This window comes from Stenella coeruleoalba, assembly GCF_951394435.1.
Source record: "Stenella coeruleoalba genome assembly, chromosome: 13".
Classification (NCBI taxonomy): Eukaryota; Metazoa; Chordata; class Mammalia; order Artiodactyla; family Delphinidae; genus Stenella; species Stenella coeruleoalba.
Genome location: NC_137159.1, coordinates 37,069,234 through 37,088,832, shown reverse-complemented (window position 1 = coordinate 37,088,832; position 19,599 = coordinate 37,069,234). Strand labels below are relative to the sequence as shown.

General features: G+C 37.3%; 1 protein-coding gene across 9 annotated transcripts in view; it reads right to left on the bottom strand.

The window, feature by feature from the left end:
- The window catches only part of WDPCP (WD repeat containing planar cell polarity effector), a 270,466-nt gene that overhangs the window by 150,383 nt on the left and 100,484 nt on the right, over positions 1 to 19,599 (bottom strand). For 8 of the 9 annotated variants that reach the window (XR_013830956.1, XR_013830957.1, XM_079940325.1 and 5 more), the window contains 3 exons: positions 19,317 to 19,361; positions 17,717 to 17,787; positions 17,406 to 17,465 (listed from right to left, as the gene is read on the bottom strand). Coding sequence is in view for 7 of the 9 variants with exons in the window: in XM_079940325.1 (XP_079796451.1) it covers positions 17,406 to 17,465; positions 17,717 to 17,787; positions 19,317 to 19,361 (176 nt within the window). In the remaining 2 variants the exon portion in view is untranslated. Of the gene's footprint in view, positions 1 to 17,405; positions 17,466 to 17,563; positions 17,637 to 17,716; positions 17,788 to 19,316; positions 19,362 to 19,599 lie in introns of those variants that run through there. The other variant, XM_079940327.1, reaches the window with a different exon arrangement.

The window sequence follows — 19,599 nt, the reverse complement described above, 5'->3', positions numbered from 1 at the left end:
CTTATGTTGAGTACTTGATTAGAAGTGAAATGGAACTGGGAAAAGAAAGAGAAAATTTTACCAGATGACATCATTAAGCAAAACAAAACTTAAGCAACCACAAGAATCCGAGTTTCATTCACTCAGTAGATCAAAAATATGCGAGTGCCTCCTATATATGCCAAGTACACAGACGGGGATACAATGGTGAATGATGCAGGCATGTATTGGTAGAATATGCGTAGAATACGGCCGAAAATCTCATCTCAGAGAAGTGGAGATATTGGTTAAGACAGATGACTGCTTCCTAGAAGAGGCAGTTTAGTAGCCATAAAGAAGAGAAATATTATATCATACATCATGTATTGACCGATACATCATGGTCTCATGTATTGAAGAACTGGTGCAGTAAATAACTGTGAATGAGCTATTTTATAATGGTGATCGCAGCAATTTAATTGAATTCAGTATTCTCACTGGCTAAGGAAACTCCCCCCCAGATCATGTGATTATTATGACATCTGGGGAGAAGTGAAAAGTAAAGGCATGCAGGATCAGTACTAGAAATCAACATTGGGTGATACGTTCAATCCATCAGGCAGCCAAGACTGATCCCATGAAATCATCAGGAGACATGGGAGACAGCAGGTGCTAAACACTACAATCCAGAGAGGCAACAAAGTATTATGACCCCTGGAGTGAATTCTAGGGTTGAAGCAAATATTTAAAGTATCAATATTATAAACCATTCCTCTGGAGGCCCAGTGAATTTGCATCAGGATGAGACCCAATACCTCCCTCAACCCTGCCCCACAATCCAATCCATGGGATAAATTCTGGAGAAACTCATAACTATAGACAGACAAACAATTTTACATTGAGGAAATCTATAATGAAAGGTAGGGTCACTGATCATTTTAACAGATAACCTGCTGGAAGAGAGATAACACGTTTTCTGTAATTTATTCCTTCATTCAGCAAACATTTTTTTTTTTCGCGGTACGCGGGCCTCTCACTGTTGTGGCCTCTCCCGTTGCGGAGCACAGGCTCTGGACACGCAGGCCCAGCGGCCATGGCTTACGGGCCCAGCTGCTCCGCTGCATATGGGATCTTCCCGGACCGGGGCACGAACCCGTGTCCCTGCATCAGCAGGTGGACTCTCAACCACTGTGCCACCAGGGAAGCCCTCAGCAAACATTACTGGGTATAGAGGGAAATCATGCCTGACTAATCCATTAAAGTAGAGAGACAAAAGTGAATGTAGTTAAGACAAGAATAAGAAAAAACCATTTACTTGACTCACTATAGGGAATTGACTAAGGAAAAGAAACAAAAGAACAAGAAACAAACAGGTATTTTTTTCTAGATAGAGAAGTGCTAACAATGGGGTTTCCCAAAGATTTCTGTGATGTTATTCAACATATGGAACAGATACATTCCTGGAAATTTGCCTGCTAAATCGATTTCAAATTACAAAATCTCATTTTCTCACTTATTCTCATTATAAAATGAGTGATGCTACGGTTTAATTCCTAATGTAATTTTAAATCCAGCTCTTTTATATATATGTGTATATATATAATAATTACATAAAATAAGTGATTGTTCTTAGAAAATACAATATTTTATGAAATGCACGAAAGAACATGGTACAAAGGTAAATCTTGTATTTGCCAGTAGTTTTAAGGATCTAAAGGATAAAAACAGTGGTAAGAAGTGAACAGGACAGCACATTACTTTTGTACAAAATCTTATCATTTACAGAGGACTTTAATACACACCATCTCTATAATTCATATGAAATGCCAGTACAACTCTGGTACATAGTAAGTACGTAAGTTAAAAAATAATAGTAACAAGGTTAATCCTCATACTAATTCACAATCAGAAGGGTAAAGTAACTAACCAAAGGTCTCATAATTAGTGGAGAAGTAGAGACCAAGACATAGGACAAATCCTATGTCCCCCCACAACCGGCCCGCCTAGAAACTAATATCCTTTAACTCTCACTCAGTTGATTTCCATGCAGTAGCCCATCTGGTTTTCTTCTCTCCAGCTTCTTCTTCAACCTAAACCAGCTTGCCTCTAAACCAGTGGTTCTCAAGTGTGGGGATGATTTTGGCCAGCAGGGGACATCTGGCAATGTCTGGTGACACTGTGGTTGTTGCAACTGTATATGTCAGCCAGTTCCATTGAGGCTCACCTGAACAAATCACCTGTAAATGAGTTGCTGTGGAGGCAAAGGTGTTTTCCATGTTCCAACAAGCAGATGATTTGGAAGCTTCTCAAAATCTAATCAACACTTTTCTCATAAAGAAAAGGTAACAAATGAGGACCAGGTCAAATATTTTAAATGGAGTGGTGAGCAGTGCACAGTTCAGATCAGAGCCTGGAGGAAGCCTGTACCAAATGTCTGTAACTCTGTTCAGGGATATGACTCTGATAACTAATGCCAGTTGTCAAGAAAGAAAAAGCCCAAGGGCGAGTCAGAGCCCTAACCATAGCCTGATAGAAATATCCTGTAAGAACATCTCCTTGCTTTTGTTCTAATTCTCGGTTCACCAATCAGCCTTCTTATCTATAATTTAGTCCCTTGAGTAATTCATCCATCAGGTGGGGGGCACTGAAGCTATGAATATATATTTGATAACCCAGGAGTTCAGAGTAAAGAGGAGAGGGCTTAGAATTAGGCCTTGAGGAACCCTAACATTCAAGGACAGGGGAAAGAAGCATAGGCCTGAAAAGGACACAGAGAAGAATGCTGGAGAGGTAGGAAGAATATTAGAAGAGCAAAGTGTCATCGAGAACTAACAGAAAAAAGTATTTTAAGAACACTGGAGGGGTCGGTACTGTTGAATCCTCCTGTGTATTTTAGATGATGCTTTAAAAAAAAAAGTCTATTGGATTTAGTAATACAGAGGGTTTTTTGTAATCTCAGTGTAAAAGGTTTTCAGTGTAATCAGGAGAAAAGTATAGCTGAAGTTGGTTAAATGCTGAGTGAGCAACAGAGAAATGGAGACCCCAAACAGAAATTCTTTTGAGAAATTTGATTCTGAAGGAAAGGGATAAGATATGGTGATACCTGAGATGAATACTAATTGTGTTTATTTGATTGAGTAGAAAAGAGTAGAGCCTATTTAAGTTGACCAGAAATCTCAAGGAATTCCAAATAGCCAAAACAATTTTGAAAAAGAAGAAAGTTCTCACACTTCCTGATTTCAAGACATATTATAAAGCCACAATAATCAAAATAGTGCGGTACTATCAAAAGACAGATCTACAAGCCAATGGAACAGAATAGAGAGCCCAGAAATATACCCTCACAAATATGATCTTCAAATGATCTTCAACAAGAGCCAAGATCACTCAATAGGGAAAGAACAGTCTCTTCAACAAATGGTGCTGGGAAAACTGGATATCCACACGCAAACAGTGAAGATGGACCCTTACCTTACACCATACACAAAAATTAACTCAAAATGGATTAAAGACCTGGACTCAGACCCAAAACCATAAAACTCCTTGAAGAAACCATAGGGGAAAAGCTTCATAACGTTGGATTTGAAAATGATTTCTTAGATATGACACTAAAAGCAAAAATAGACAAATGTGACTACATAAAACTTTTGTGCATCAGAGGACACAATTAACAGAGTGAAAAGGCAACCTACAGAGTGGGAGAAAGTATTTGCAAATCATGTATCTGACAAGAGATTAATATCCAAAATATACTTTTTTAAACTCCTATAACTCAACAACAAAAAAAAAATCAAAAAACCCAATTAACAAATGGGCAAAGGACTTGAATGGACATTTCTCCAAAGATGATATACAAATGGCCAACAAGCATATGAAAAGATGCTCAACATCACTAATCTTTAGAAAAATGCATACCAAAACCACAATGAGATATCACCTCACACCCACAAAATAGCAACTATCAAAAAAAAAAGAACACAGGGCTTCTCTGGTGGCACAGTGGTTGAGAGTCCGCCTGCTGATGCAGGGAACACAGCTTCGTGCCCCAGTCCAGGAAGATCCCACGTGCCATGGAGCGGCTGGGCCTGTGAGCCATGGCCGCTGAGCCGGTGCGTCCGGAGCCTGCGCTCCACAACGGGAGAGGCCACAACAGTGAGAGGCCCGCATACCGCAAAAAAAAAAAATAAATAAAATAAAAAATAACAAGTGTTGGTGAAGATGTGGAGAAACTGGAACCCTTCTGTACTGTTGGAGGGGCTGTAAAATGGTTCAGCTATGAGAAACAGGAGGTTCCTCAAAAAATTAAAAATAAAACTATCATCTAATTCAGCAATCCCATTTGTGGGTATATAAGCAAAAGAAATGAAAGCAGGGTCTTCGAGAGCTATTTGTACACCCATGTTCACAGCAGCACTATTCACAACAGCCAAGAGAAGGAAACAATCCACATGCTCATCAACAGATGAATGGATAAACATAATGTGGTAAATACATCCGGTGGAATATTATTCAGCGTTAAAAAGGAAGACAATTCTGTCACATGCTACAACATGGATGAACCATGAGGACATTATGCTAAGTGAAATAAGCTAGTCACAGAAGGACAAATACTGCATGGTTCCACTTACATGAGGTAGCTAAAATAGTCACACTCATAGAAGCAGAGAGTAGAATGATGGTTGCCAGGGGCTGGGGGTAGGGGTAAACGGAGTTGTCATTTAAAGGGTAGAGTTTCAGTTTTGCAAACTGAAAAAGTTCTGGACATGTTTCACAACAATGTGAATATACTTAACACTACCAAACCGTACAGTTAAAGATGTGTTAAGATGGTAAATTTTATGTGTTTTTTACAATAAAATATTTGTTTAATTAAAAAGTTTCAAGTTTGGGACTTCCCTGGCAGTCTGGCGGTTAAGACTGCGCTCCCAATGTAGGGGGCCCAGGTTTGATCCCTGGTCAGGGAACTAGACGCCACGTGCCGCAACTAAGACCCAACACAGCCAAATAAATAAATAAACATTAAAAAAATTTTTTAAAGTTTATTGGAAAGGTCCAGTTGACAGAAAGGATTATTTTTAAAAAGCAGGCATCTGTGGCAAAAACTCTTTCTAAGCATTTTAAGTATGTTAACTTACTTAATTCTTATAATAAACCTATGAGTTAGGTATTTTTATATTCATTTTATAGTTAAGTGAACTCTGGCACAAACAGGTGAAGTAACTTCCCCAAAGTCACACGGCTAATAAGCCAAGATTTGATACCAAGAAGAATGGAGCAGTTTGCACTTTCCACCAGTAAGAGAAGGGACAATCATGTGGGGTTCTGAGGGAATGGGATCCAAGTCTATGCCAGAGGCTCCCAAACTTTCTCAGTTCATGGCACCCTCTGTGTCTCAGAAATTTTTATGGCTCCCCTAGTCCAAAAGAAATAACAGAATTCAAACAATTTAAGTATTTATATCCCAACAACTTGGTAGCCATTTGAAAACATAAGACACAGAGACTGAAAGAAAAATATATTTAATTCCTAAATAACCACATTACTTACTAATGGGATGTGTGCACTATTAGAAGTTGGGCACTACACAACTTCTCAAACCTTGGAATCAGACTGGAAACCCTTACCCTCATTGTGTTCTATGTTAATTCTTGTGTGGTACTTACTTGCTTTTTTAATCACAGCAAGCTCTAAAAAACCAGCTTCATAGAGATATGACCTCCCCCAAAGGAATTTAGTGTGTTTTAATGTTGAAAATCTGCTCTACCTGGAGCTACTTGTTTGTGTAGAATCCAGCAGAAGTCTTGTGTTTTTCTTGAAATTTTAAAATATCCTGCAGGACTCCTGTGAATTCACTGTAATTCCCAGGGTGTATCAGTGCACAGTTTGAGAACTGTGGGTCTAGGTGGGATGCTTGGCTTTAAACAGGAGTAAAGATTATTCCTCTATTATGGCAGAAGGATGGATACAGATAGAGATTTATATGTTTGGCACATAGTGTTAACTGAGATCTCACAATTCAACCTAGGATTCTACCTAGACCAAGGGGACTACCAAATGATAGGAACTTCACTGTGGAAAGCCACAGTGGAAAGCCACAGTGAATATTTTACATTCAACACTATTTTATAAGAAGCATAGTTGCAGCTGCCTTTAATTTCAGTCACTTAAGTAGTATAAATGCTAACCTAATAGTTTTATTTTTTAACTTTATTTTTTAAAATAAGGGGTATAAATCACAATTTGGCAAAAGCACTTGATGTGTTTTCTCTACCAGCTATTTTGGCATATCTATAACACAATATTCTCAAATATCATGAATGTAAAGTTGCTGGGTTCTCACACCCAACCATATATACTAAGTATATATGTACATTTCTAATTGGCACATTCCAAACTGTGCATCTAATACAAAGTTCTAAGTTTGAAGTCATATTTTAAGTTTTTATATAAAAATTAAGTACAAGGACGAAAATATAATGCACTAAAAGTCTTCTTATTAGCTAGCTATCGATGTAAAACTTTACTCTCCCTTTATAAAGTACATACATGTCTGGCATGTGTTTGTTTCCATTTTGTAAAATACACACGAAAATCAATGAGAGTCATTAGATTATTCAGATTTTGAACTCATTTAGCTTTAAACATATTTACTATTAACTGTAACTGGATATATGGCGGAAATTCATAGTCCTGAACTGGCTTCCTTTGTGGCAAAATACCTTGAAGCTTCCAAAACATTATTAGACCCAAATGCCAAGGGCAGAGGCAGGGAATTATGAGTTTCTTCAAAGAAATGTTTTTAAATGAAAACAATTAATAAAAGAGAAAGGACCATTTATGAAAAGAACAGGAAGGAAATGCTGATTGATGACACAAAGACACATTATTATGAAGAAGATAAAAATTTTCTTTGTGTCATAACCGTGTTCTAAAACTGGGTCCATATATTACTGTATATTTAAGAGTAAATAGTTAATGTATTGATGAATTATCATAGGTCATCAAACTTTGGATTGAATTAGTCAAGATACAATGTAAATTTTCTATTTTTCCTGGAAAGGAATGATTTTTTTCCCCTAAAAGAGTAATTATTAGGGCATGATATTAAACTGGCTAGCTGAACATTAAGATTACTCAGGTATAGTACTGTGTGTATGCAAACATACAGATACGTATTCTTATTCTTAATATAAACCTTGTGGGGGTGACGGCCATGGGCATGCATCACTCAGAGCTCCTTCAGGAGGAACGAATGCTGGGAACACAGCTGACTGACCAAGACCAAATATTCCCTAGGTGGCTACTAGCCAATGGCTGAGCATGGTGTGGTACTAGTCCAACGGGGGACTCCTCTAATGAGCAACTTTGACTCAGGGACTCTCCTGTGGCTGAAATTTTCTGAGCACCATGCTGCAGCCTGAGGCTCCTTATACCCAGTCCTTTCTCCTCATCGCTCAGGGCTCAGACCAGCATCACAGTCAAAAGGCTCTCCTGCCTGCTTCCTTCCCCTTTATCTTTCACATCTCCCCATAAATCACTTGCTGTTCTAGCACTATCTTGACATCTGCTTCTCAGAAGCACTCTGGGCATGTTTAAAAAGTATTTCAGGGCTTCCCTGGTGGCGCAGTGGTTGAGAGTCCGCCTGCCGATGCAGGGGACACGGGTTCGTGCCCCGGTCCGGGAAGATCCCACATGCCGCAGAGCGGCTGGGCCTGTGAGCCATGGCCGCTGAGCCTGCGCGTCCAGAGCCTGTGCTCCGCAACGGGAGAGGCCACAACAGTGAGAGGCCCGCATACCACACACACACAAAAAAAAAGTATTTCAATTAAAGAAATACACATATAAATTGTTAAAATGTCAAAGAATACTTGGAATTAAAGCAGCTGTTTACTGTCTTATCCCACCACAGCCTCTCATCCCACTTTCAAATGTAACCATTTCAACTCTTGGTAATTTCTCCTGGTTCTACCATCATATTTCTAAATACGTTGTGTCACTTAGAACTGCATTCAGGTGCATGTAATAGAAACCTTAAAAAAAAAAAGTCATTACTTAACCGAATGGAAGTTTGTTCTTCCTCACAGAACAAGAAATATGGCCTTAAGCAGTCCACGGCTGAAAAGACAGCTCCATGACATCAACAGGTACCAGAAACCTACTTTTCATCCCCTTTCCCTTTATTAAGTGGCTTTTGATTAACATTACTCCAGCAATTAATTCTTCCCTTTTCTGCATCGACTGTACTACTCCCATTAGCTTACCAACAGGAATAGATGTTATTCCTTGCATCTAAAACAAGAAACAAAAACCTCTTTTTCTATTTTTTTGCAGTACGCGGGCCTCTCCCATTGCAGAGCACAGGCTCCGGAGACGCAGGCTCAGCCGCCATGGCTCACGGGCCCAGCTGCTATGCAGCATGTGGGATCTTCCCGGACCGGGGCACGAACCCATGTCCCCTGCATTGGCAGGCGGACTCTCAACCACTGCGCCACCAGGGAAGTCCCAAAAACCTCTTTTAACCTCACCTCTCTCTCAAGCTCCTGACCTATTTTTCCATTTTCCTTTATAAAGTAATCCCTTCTGATGTTGTAAAGCCCTAATTTCTCTCCTCCTATTTTCCCTTAACTACATTCCAGTCAGGCTTCTGCCCATGCTATCTATTGACCCTGCTCTAATCTAGGTCACGAATGACCTCCATGCTACTCCATCCGATAGTCAATCTCAGGCAACTGTTACTGGTATGCTACATACCAGCAACACTCAACTTTCTTCCTGAAACCTAGTTTCCAGGGCACCACATTCCCTTCAGTGTGCTCTACCTCTCTGGCTACTCCTTATTCGTCTCCTTTCTCCATCTCTCCCTTTCTCTCTCTCCAATCCCCAATGCTGGAGCACCCCAGAGCTCCGCCCTTCTGCCTCCTCTAGTTCTCTATCTACACTCACCCCCTTGGTGATCTTCACTGATTTCTTGGCTTCAATACCATCTCTGTTGCTGCCTCCCAAATTTCTCTCTCCAGCCCAGGCCCTTCTCTAAACTACACATTCCTATAACCAATCGTCTACTGACTTCTCTACTTGAATATCTAATAGGCGTTTCAAACACTGACGTCAAAAACTGAGCTCCTGATATTGCCCTCAAAAATGTCTCTTCTCAGTCTTCGCCATCTCAGTAAATGGCCATTCTTCCAGTTGCTCAGAACTTTCTCCTATATTCCACATCTGATCCATCAGCAGAATCTGGCCACTTCTCACCACTTAACCGCTCCATGCGGTCAAAACCACCGTTATGGCTGTTCACCTGGACTATGGTAGCAGCCTTCTAACTGATTGCCCTGATTTGATCTTCATTTCCTTCAATGTGTTCGCATCACAATACCTAGAGTTATCCAATTAAAAAGTAAATCAGATCAAGCTCCTCCTCGGCTCAAAAGCCCCGAAGGGTTTCCCATCTCACTTAGAGTAAAAGCCAAGTCCTTCAAAGGCCTGGAAGGCCCTTATATAACTAGTGCCTCATTTTCTCTCTGATCTTAATTCCTACTACTCTTCTCCTGCTCATCCCACTCCAATCAGATAAACTCTGATGTTTTTCAAACATGCCACGTATACTTCCATCTCAGGGCCTCTGTACCTGCCTGGAACTCTCTTCTCCAGATACCTTCCACGGCTTGCTCCTTTATGTCTTAATCACACGAGGTTTTTACTGGTCACCAGATATCAGGCCCATCCTGCCCTACCATCCCCCACATATACTTCCTATTTTTCTTGCTTTATTTTTCTCTTAACAGTTATTACTTTCTTACATACTCTAAACTTTACTTATCGATCCCTTCTTGACTGTCTACCCTAATAAAACTTAAGCTACAGGGGAACAGGAATAATGGTCATTTTTGTCTGTTTTATTCACTGGCATCCCTAGCAATGAGAATTCTATTTGGCATATACTAGGCACTATATATATATGCCTTGAGTGAAAGAATGGTCAAAAGCAGGGCCCGGTCCCTTCAGGAATATTTCAGATCCAGACTGGAAGCGCAGAAGCTGAAAAGCCACATCCCAATTGAGTCTGGTGAGACATTATACATATATATAAAATAAGTACATGTATTTTATACGTAAAAATACATTTAAAGTATGCAATATTCCTACAATATTTTGCTTTTTTAAGAGGAATTTCAAACGCCTCAGCCTGGGGAAGACATATTTTTGGATAGGGGCAGTGGTCTATGGAGAATAATACCACTAGTTTGAACAACCTACTCTGCCCTCATAGCAGGCAGTGAATGGCAGGGCTTTGTGGAGCCACTGGAAGCCCTAGGCAACAGAAAGAGTCAGTAAAACAGTGCAATACTTATTTAAAATTCTGATATTTTGCTCATTATAGGTCTTCTGAGGGGCATTAATTCTGATTTTTAAATGCTGTACAAAAATATGACTTAAAAAAAGTAAGCTTTCTTGTAAGTCCTACCAGGAACCTCTGCTTACTTTGGCCAGAACTGCCTCATTTTGCCACTCTGAACAATAGGGTCTGTTCATAAAGAAAAACGGATACTGGACAAGCAACTAGCAATGCCTTCCATATGTTATTTCTTGATTTAGTCATTACCTACTGATTTTTTTCAGTAAAATTTAATTATCCTATATCTTTTATTATCTTATTAAATATTATTATTAATTCTCCTAGATCAGACTAGATATCAGATCTATCAGTTCCTTTTCTTCCCTCCCTCCAATATCCCTAGGAGAATCTTCTGTCCCCTGCCCCAATTTGGACCAGCTGCTACCTAGGCCTAAGGCACAGTCATCCTAAGATTTCTCTTCCTTTCTTTCCTGTGTAAGATCCTCTGTTTCCTGGATCCTAAGAAATCTTGCTTCTTGGTTCACTCTACTGCTTTAGGGCAGCACATCTTCCAATAACTTCCTGAGAAAAAGTCCATGGCAGGTAGGTAAGATTTTTTGAGAGCTAACTAGCTTGAAAATGTCCTTGCTTGAAAGACAATTTAGAATTCTAGACACAGAATTCTAGGCTAAAAGCTCTTCCCTTCAGAATTTTGAAGGCATGATTCCACAGTCTTCTAACTCCTTGTATTGCTGTTGAGAAGTCTGATTCCCATTCTTTTCTATGTACCTTATTTTTCTTTTTTTTACTGCAAAAGCTTTCTGGATCTTCTCTTTATCTTTGGTTTTCTAAAATTCACAAAATATGTCTTGGTATTAGTCTTTTTTTCAACCACTGGGTCCTTTCAAACTGGAAACAAACATCCTCCAGTTATGGGAAATTTTCTTCTATTATATTTTGTTTGTTTGTTTCTTCCCTCCTGTTTTCTATCATTAGTAAGATATTGGACCTTCTGGCCTGATGCTCTAATCTTCTTATCTTCTATTGCCTATTGTTCACTATGTCCCTTAGTACACTGTGTTCTGCATTATAGGGATATTTTAACTTTATTGTTCAATTCTTCTATTAATTCTTCTATCTATGCTGTCATATTTTTAAAATTCATTTTTATTTTTATTTATTTTTGGCTGCGTTGGGTCTTTGTTGCTGTGCGTGGGCCTTCTCTAGTTGCGGCGAGCAGGGGCTACTCTTCGTTGCGGTGCACGGGCTTCCCACTGCAGTGGCTTCTCTTGTTACGGAGCACGGGCTCTAGGCACGTGGGCTTCAGTAGTTGTGGCACACAGGCTCAGTAGTTGTGGCTCACGGGCTCTAGAGCACAGACTCAGTAGTTGTGGCACATGGGCTTAGCTGCTCCGCAGCATGTGAGATCTTCCTGGACTAGGGCTCAAACCCGTGTCCCCTGCATTGGCAGGTGGATGTCTTAACCACTGTGCCACCAGGGAAGCCCCTATGCTGTCATATTTTTAATTCTCAAGAGCTCCTTTCCTTTTTCCTGAGTATTCCTTTTTCAAAAATAGCATCCTATTCTTGTTTCAAAGATGCAAGAACTTCTCTTATTTCTCTGTGGGGATTAATTTTAATTCCTTGAATTTAGGTCTGTTTATTGTACTGTCCCTGATTCTTTTGCTTTTCTGTTTGTTTTAGCCTCAGACTCATAGATCTTAGATTTACAGATGGAGATTTCCTTGAAAGTACTGTGGATCTCTGGCTCCCTGGTTATATTTATTTTTTTAAAAGATCTTTATTGGAGTATAATTGCTTCACAACACTGTGTTAGTTTCTTTTGTACAACAAAGTCAATCAGCCATATGCATACATATATCCCCATATCCCCTCCCTCTTGAGCCCCCTCCCACCCTCCCTATACCACCCCTCTAGGTTGTCGCAAAGCATCGAGCTAATCTCCCTGTTCTATGCAGCTGCTTCCCACTAGCTATCTATTTTACATTTGGTAGTGTATATATGTCGATGCTACTCTCACTTCACCCCAGCTTCCCCCTCCCCCCCTCAGTGTCCTCAAGTCCATTCTCTATGTCTACGTCTTTATTCCTGCCTGGCCACTAGGTTCATCAGTACTATTATTTTTTTAGATTCCACATATATGCGTTAGCAGACGGTATTTGTTTTTCTCTTTCTGACTTACTTCACTTTGTATGACAGACTCTAGGTCCATCCACCTCACTACAAATAACTCAATTTCGTTTTTTTTATGGCTGAGTAATATTCCATTGTATATATGTGCCATATCTTTTTTATCCATTCATCTGTTGGACATTTAGGTTGCTTCCATGTCCTGGCTATTGTAAACAGTGCTGCAATGAACACTGTGGTACATGTCTCTTTTTGAATTATGATTTTCTCAGGGTATATGCCCAGTAGTGGGAGTGCTGGGTCATATGGTAGTTCTATTTTTTGTTTTCTAAGGAACCCCCATGCTGCTCTCCATAGTGGTTGTACCAATTTACATTCCCATCCCTGGTTATATTTAAAAGTGAGTCTCCAAAAAATTGATTGGAAGCTTGGTGTGTACAAGGAGGCTTGTTAACTTGGGCTTCACTGTAAGGAGATTTGTTGGCACATCTATATTTTCAAAGGGAACTACCAAATATCAGTATGCATAGGCTTTGCTCTGGGAGTAATAATCTATTTTGTCAGAGAAGGGTCTTCTAAATAAGTTACATTGAGATATAGCCTCGGTGCTGGAGCGGGTAAGGAGTTGGGGAAGATCTCACCATTCCAGATACAGACTCTTACTTAATCCCCTTATTTTCAGTCTAGCCACCTTACTTCTGCTCTGTGCTTAGAATCTTCAAGTCCAGAAACCCCCTAGTTTGGTGTTTCCAGAAAATAATTATCCCATTTCATTTGTTCTTTGTAGAAACCACCTCTGGTTTTCATGTTTTAGCCTACATCCCACTGCCAGGCTAATCTCTGTGCTTTCTCTAAATTCTTATTACCTTTTTAACTTGGTGTCATACAACTTAGCACTCACTAGTGTCCTAGTGATTTTACATGTCTGTTTCCCTTGACTAGGCTATACTGGCAACTCAGCCCACACTTCACACATCTTTAGTGCCTCCTGCAATGGTGGCAGTCAGTAAATACTGTGTGATGGGTTTTGTATAAATAATATGCTATTACTAATAGTTGTAACTTAAAACCATGGTTTGTCAATTATTATTTTATGAGGAAATCGAAACTCATTTTCACACAGTTTGGTGAAAGATCAGGTAACGATGCTATTCATTATACAACTGAGGAAGTTATAATAAAATAAGTTCCTTAAGGTCACAGTTTATCTGTGATATGCTTCGAAAATAATCTCTACTTTTACATAGCCTGTCAAGTAATTCATTACAAGAATTTAAAAAGAAAACTATCTTTTCTTGGCATTTTAAAATTGTATCTGGAAATGTCAAATAAGTATAGAAAGAAATCAGGGTAAAGATGACTATATCATACTTTTATGCTCAAATGTACATATATGATTCAAATAATTTAATCTAAAATCAATATATATGAAGTTACATCTATCTTAATGATAATATTGCTTTTAACTAATTATGCAGTAATCTGCAAATATGAATGTGACTTGAAGCACAATTTAAGGAATTAAAATATTCCACCACAGCAGTGTACAATTTAATAGTAGCTTAATGCTGAAACTATTATTCCCTAAGAATAGTTTGGAAAATGGTTTAAGAAATTCAAAGCAGAAAATTATTAAATACTTTCTCATAATAAAATAATTTTAGGAGATCAAAAAAACAGTGAGAAATATATGTGATACACTTTTAATTCATTTCAAACTAGTAACAGGTACAGTCTGAAAAACCAACTTCAAAAGAAAGTTTTCATATAGAACATATGTATAGGTAAGTCTTGATTTATAAACTGTTCTGAATTTACAAATGGAATTATTTTTTAAATGGTACAATTTACAGGTCATTGAATCACTGAATCAACAACATGAATTAAGCTTTGATACTGATGATAACCTATCAAAAAAAAACCCTTGTTATTCAACAGAGGGAAAGATCCAGGCTCAGATTGCATCCTCTGAAATTCTTTATGTTGTTGTAGTTGCATCACTAATTCCTGAACAACTGAACCTTTCGAAGAAATAAGGATCCCTTAAAAAGAAGACAACCAAGATAAATTCCATATAGCCTAAAGTTGCCCCTTTTTGAGGGGGGGATAAAAGATTTACATTAGTTAAGGAGTGGCACAGTCAAAAACTGAAGAGTCTAACTATGTTAGCACCAAGATACTGAGGAACTTTTTTCACTTCTTTTCTAAGAATTAGAGAACTTTACGTTGTGATCAATGGCTGCCATTTTAGGGTTAAATACATGGGGGAAATTACTAATAGAAATGAAAGCATATGTTACCTTTAGAGTTACCACACTGGATGATGTACAAAAGGGGGACCCTATGGGAGCCTGTAGAGATGATTTACTGATTTTGCAGCTAACAAAAGGTTAAGGGGATCCTTACGAAAATTTAGCTTGAGCACCAAATTTTTAATTTTCTGTCATATTAGAGATCTTTAAGAATAACACACATATTCATATTTTTAGAAGACCTAGCTAATAGTCCTGTCTAGAAACTGTGGTAGTGGATGGATAACGTTAGGAGGTCTTTCAAAGGCCCTAAAGATATGGGGAATAACCTGGACCTGTGGACACGGTGGAGGTCAAGTTATCTTGTTGAAATATATCACATCAAGAATGTGCTGGTAGTAAAAGGTCTATTTAAGGCATATCTTATCAATCATAGAAATAAAGCACAAAATATGACAGAACATAATGATAAGCTCCAGTGGAAATGTTAAACACAGACTCATTGGTACAACAGCCTATGAAATCAGTATTTTCAGTTTCCTATAAATTACGGAAGTAATTTTGTATATATTCTATCACACAAATTCCTTTTCTGAGTTGAATTAATTCAATAGTGAGGAATATCCATCTTCATACTCTCCCATACATACATGCACACAAACCTGCTTATTAAATCAAAATGCAATAAAGTCTATTTAAAACGGATTGCGTACTGAGATGCTCCACTGCATATTTTCAGATGCCTGACATGTTCCAACTTACCTGTGCAACAGTAAGGGTGAGGCCATGAGACACACACCTCTTACTATAGGTGGTAGGCTTCCCCTGCAGTCAAATAATTTTGAACCAGCTTTTAAAGTGAGTAATGGCATTGAGAAGTACAATTTGAGTTGTACTAAGTTTAAAACTTTCTGGAGTATATTTTGTATTCAAGTTTTAAAGTCTGATTAAAATTTTTATGAAAACAAATTATGAATTTTTAAATAATTCCATCCTTTTCAATAGTATCCTAAGTCTAATTTAAGAAGTACTATGGTTCTAAAAAAGAAACGAAATTGAGTTATTTGTAGTGAGGTGGATGGACCTAGAGTCTGTCATACAGACTGAAGAAAGTCAGAAAGAGAAAAACAAATACCATATGCTAACACATATATATGGAATCTAAAAAAAAAAAAAAAGCTTATGAAGAACCTAGGGGCAAGACGGAATAGACACAGACCTACTAGAGAATGGACTTGAGGACATGTGGAGGGGGAAGGGTAAGCTGGGACAAAGTGAGAGAGTGGTAGTGTATATATGGACATATATACACTACCAAATGTAAAATAGATAGCTAGTGGGAAGCAGTAGCATAGCACAGGGAGATCAGCTCGGTGCTTTGTGACCAGCTAGAAGGGTGGGATAGGGAGGGTGGGAGGGAGATGAAAGGGGAAGGAGATATGGGGATATACGTATAACTGATGCACTTTGTTATAAAGCAGAAACTAACACACCATTGTAAAGCAATTATACTCCAATAAAAATGTTAAAAAAAAAGAAGTATTATGGTTCTAAAAATATTAATTCAACCTTGTAAACAGTCTCTGGAAAATAATAATTATGACAGTTGAGGAGGTAACTAAAGTCACTTTCATGAATAAAGGTAGACTAGTTTAAACAAAAAATGAGCACAAACCAGAGTCCACTAAAATGAGATCTATATTCAAATAGTAGATTAACACAAGTTTATAATCACTACAAATTCAATGTGGTAGATTTATGGATAGAGCCATGGGTCTAAACTTCAAACAAGAGTAGTTAGACCTAAAATTCGTGAATCACATTGTAAGCAAATAAGAATTTAAATTGATACAGGATATTTAATTCCATAAAACAGTTATAATTATTAGTACTGATGTAACTTCAACTACATGTAGGAGTAGAATATTACTAATGATTCGTTTTATCATAAGTGAGTAAAATTTTTCTAGGCAAATAGCATTTTTTAAGCCTACTGACACAGCTGAGATATTTGTCCATTATTTTATGATCAACGGACAAGTGATTATTATGTCCTGAATCTAGACCCATTCAACATGTAGCTCACCTTGTCCAGGCTCTAATAGTGCTGTACAGAAGAACTTTCTGTGATGGAAATGCTCTGTATATATATTGTCCATGTGATAACATGTGGCTACTGAGCACTTAAAATGTGGGTAGTGCAACTGAGGAATTGAATTTTTAATTTTAATTAGTTTAAATTTATATTTAAATAGCCACAGGTGACTACCAGCTACCATATTAAACAGTACAGTTTAGAAGGTTCAAAAAGTAAGAGCAAATGTCTTGTTTTGTTAGGTCTAACTCTAGTCTGCTTGTTGATTTCCATAAGCATGGTGTTCACAAGTGCTTACAAGAGTGGTCAAAATACCTTTTGTCCTATGGTTTTACCTTCATTCATAAATATGATTAAGTCTATGACAAACAAAAAATACCATCTGAAAAGACTGTTACTAGTGCTTATAGTGTCAGTACAACTATACTGATTAATGAGGTAGCCTGAGTCAATCTGTCTAATGTTAGTTCTAGAATGACTAGAATTCAAACTATGAAATACCTGTTCCTAAAAAGTTTTTGTCCATTACCTATCATAACACAAGAATACCAATTACTGCATAGTTTTCAGCTCCACTGGTTAAACACTGCGAAAGCATGTCAAACCTTTTTACCTGACAGACATATTTGTTCTTCCATTTGCTCAGCACACACTGACTATTTTGCATCAGCTCCTGAAGGAAACAGAAAAAGAGAGTGCAGTTGGCTATACACATTGTCGTTACCAGTTAAAGTGCTTCTGATTTGCAAGCAAAAAAAAAGATCAGCATGCCTCACAAAGATGCAACTGTTTTGGAACTCCTCACTGGACAAAAGCAAAGCTATCATCACCAGGAGAGTTGATCCTTTATGAAAATTAAAGCTGTTGAAAGATGTTTTAAAACAGATTTGTTTGTTGCCATTTTTGAAACTTCTGGAAAGATACCTCCAACTCCTTGAGTGAGTCTCGAAGTTTTTCTGGGCGTCTGTTTTTGAGCGTCCATGGAAAATCTCGTGCTGGCAAACAAAACGTGTACTACAGTTAGTTAAACATGGTTTAAAAAGGAAACTCTGCTTAGCAATGTGCCTTAGGAGATTAAAATAAAACACCTCCTTAACTGAAAGGAAGTAGGCTTCACTTCCATCATCAAATGACAGTTTTTGAAAGGCTCTGTCATAAAAACAGGATTTTTACCACAAAACAATCTCCCTGATCAAAATTTTATGATGACAACTAACAAGGCTCGGAGAATCCCTGGGAAAGTTTCCTAGGCCTGTGAATCTAGCACTTAACAGTAAATGACCCACTCTTTACCACAGAAGTAACATTTTCATATAAATAAAGAGTTAATCTGAAAGAAATTCCAAACTGTGCAAGTAGCCTTATCAGATCTGAAAATTCCTATGAGTAAATGAATATAGTGAGGAAAGAAATAAAATTTAAAAAATAACACAGAGAAAATGAATTTAAAATTAAGCATCACACATTTAAACTAAGGACAAATTTGAGGGAAATCCAAGTTTTAACAGATTAGACACTAACAGTGCTCTTTTCTATTTAAAATAATTCTCTTTAAAATCTACACCACAATTCAATAATGATAAGCCTTTGTTTTGTTTTAAATTAAAAGATAAAATTATTTAGTAGAGTCTCAATGTTAGCCTAAGACAAACTAAAAATAGTTCTGTTTAAAAGAATTAACAGAATATTAAATTCATTATAATGATATCTATTTCATCACAAAAACGAATTCATCTCTGAATTCTCCTAAATAATAATTCTAAATGCGTGTGTACATGTGTTTTGTGTGTATGTACATATAATATACAGTATATATAGGCATTTAAATTTTTATAGAATTGCTATTATCTTATTAAAGCAAATTAATGACATTCTATAAACATAATTTATGATGTGCAGAGCATATGTAAAAAGTTTTAAATCTCGGTTGCAGGTACTAATACAGTATTTTTAAAAATTAAATGTTAGCTTGATCATTTAAAATGAGAATAAGTAGGATATTCAGCTCCACCTATATTCCAAATAAAACAGTCATATTTTAACCACATTATACTGTACCCATATTACATATATAACAGGTTTATATATTTGAAAACAGGAAAGACTAAAGAGAATAAAATGCTAATACTGATAATTACAAATCTTATTCTCTTACAATGGGTAAAACATATTAATAATTTAGGCATAATATGGATAATAAAATGTTATCAGAATTTAAGCATGGCACACTTTTTAAATATATTAAATAATATAAATATGGTTCAATAAGAAAGTTTGTGTTTACAGAAGCATATATCTCACCGAACAATGGACAGAGATTTCAATGGTCTAAACGAAAAATTCCTAACAATATAATTCTTATTCACGTTTATGTACCTAAACAATGGGAATTTATAAGAAATTTGTAAGGAATAACATTTTCTATTTGTGCAGAAAGTTTAAAATATGTTTTAAGACTGAATTTTCAGGGATATTAAAATTCCACTTTTATAATAATTCCAAAAAAATATAAAGTAAAACTTACATTCTGCCAGCTTCTGCTTTTCTTCTAAGTTACCATGCTCTGTTGCTGATATTGTGGCAGCGGAGAGATGTTAAAAAAAAAAAAAGTGGAAATCATTTTTATTATAATACTTTGTATTTTTATATGTGCATAAATAATTATTTATACATGCTATTGAGATTAATAAAATATGCTAAACTTTAAAAAAGGCAGTTGAAAAATGCCATAATTTGGATGTTTTCATTTCATAGAAGATTTCCTAAATTTGTAGTGAAAAGGCTTACAAAGCACAACAGGTGGGCCA